Source organism: Etheostoma spectabile, chromosome 14 (assembly GCF_008692095.1).
Source record: "Etheostoma spectabile isolate EspeVRDwgs_2016 chromosome 14, UIUC_Espe_1.0, whole genome shotgun sequence".
Taxonomy (NCBI): Eukaryota; Metazoa; Chordata; class Actinopteri; order Perciformes; family Percidae; genus Etheostoma; species Etheostoma spectabile.
This window is the reverse complement of record NC_045746.1, coordinates 14,716,171-14,717,462: the sequence shown is the minus strand read 5'-3', so window position 1 is coordinate 14,717,462 and position 1,292 is coordinate 14,716,171. Positions and strand designations below refer to the sequence as shown.

At 39.7% G+C, this 1,292-nt stretch overlaps 1 protein-coding gene and 1 non-coding gene across 3 annotated transcripts in view; both read left to right on the top strand.

The window, feature by feature from the left end:
* LOC116702236 (small nucleolar RNA SNORA35) overlaps positions 1-95 on the top strand; it is a 138-nt gene extending 43 nt beyond the window's left edge. The window contains exon 1 of the small nucleolar RNA XR_004335112.1: positions 1-95. This exon is cut by the window's left edge and continues 43 nt beyond it. This is a non-coding gene — a small nucleolar RNA (small nucleolar RNA SNORA35).
* Positions 1-631, top strand: part of rps27.1 (ribosomal protein S27, isoform 1) — a 3,334-nt gene extending 2,703 nt beyond the window's left edge. For both annotated transcript variants that reach the window (XM_032535842.1, XM_032535841.1), the window contains exon 4: positions 380-631. In XM_032535842.1, the coding sequence (XP_032391733.1) occupies positions 380-408 (29 nt within the window). In that variant the 3' untranslated portion in view covers positions 409-631. The remainder of the gene's footprint in view (positions 1-379) is intronic.
* Positions 632-1,292: the final 661 nt, after the last annotated feature.

Genomic DNA, 1,292 nt, shown 5'->3' with positions numbered 1-1,292 from the left:
GTCTTCCAATCTCATTCCAGTGCCAGATTAACCTCAGTTTGCAGAAGGGTTGAGCTAGACCACTGGCTCCCCCCTTTCGAAGGCTGAGAACAATAAAGCTTCTTTTTGGTGTATCACAGGTGCTGCTGATGACGTAGTTAGCATTGTGTAGCTTGTTTATTCCTAATTAGTTCTGTCAGTTTTTCTTCCACTTGAGCCTGGTGTTGCCTTAGCTAGTGTCACTCCTTAGTGGGAGGTGATGTTGACATAATCATTCATGATAGGAACTGATGACTCTTGTCTGTATCAGCACTGTGTAGGACAATAGCAGCCTGCACTGTCTGCAGTGTTTCTGTACTGTAAGGCTTCTCTTTTGTCTGACTGTTTTCTCCTCTGGCAGGGTGCTCATTCAGGAGGAAGCAGCACTAGCTGTTCTCCCCGGAGCTGAAGGGGAGAGGAGGGGATGGACTGGTTGATATCAGCGCCTTCTGCCTCCTGCTATGGCGGCAGACCCAGCGGTCAGATCTGAAACAAGACCTGAAGACGAACTGGACAGTAGATGGATTTCCACAGTTCATGTCAAAAGATCGGTTGTTGCTGTAACTCCACCCTTCAACCCTGTCTCTCTTAATAAAATGTTGTTTTGGCTAAAGGAATGGTTTCTGTGCTTCTTTGAGGAAAAAAAATCTTTGTCTGAAACATTGAAACAAAAGAAGTATTTTATTTTTATTAGAAAGTACTACAGGTTACGTTCTTTAAGGTTACATCTTAATAGCACAAAACCAAACTGTACTTTAATTAATCAAATTTTTATTATGTGATCAGAAATAAAGTTCAGCGTTTACAGGTAAATCTTAGTCTGGCTATCACCAGACCAAGCTCACTCTTTTAAGAGCTGCAGGGCAAAATCAAACTGGTGGCAGATGGGGCTGGGTTTACCAAGTTGAGGGAAATTGCTTATTGACAAACGTTCAAGGTTTATTTTTTGGTCGTTGACTAACCGTTTCTAATAATTCATAAGAATATATTCTCATTTAATCCATTATCAGTCAGTCTACAAAAGAACAAATGGCCATTTATAACAGTCCAAAACCCCAAAATATTTAATTTACTATCATGTAACACCAAGAAAAACTGCAAATCAAATGTTCCTTAAATGAGTCTCTAGTATTGAAAAATGTTTCCTTGGAGGTTATTTTACTACATCTTTTTCCTGTCACCCCATGAAAGATGCAAAAGTCTTCATAAGCAGTAAATTATGAGTAATTTCTACATTTTGGTTTGATGGAATTTCTGCTACAGAAAGTGGTGCT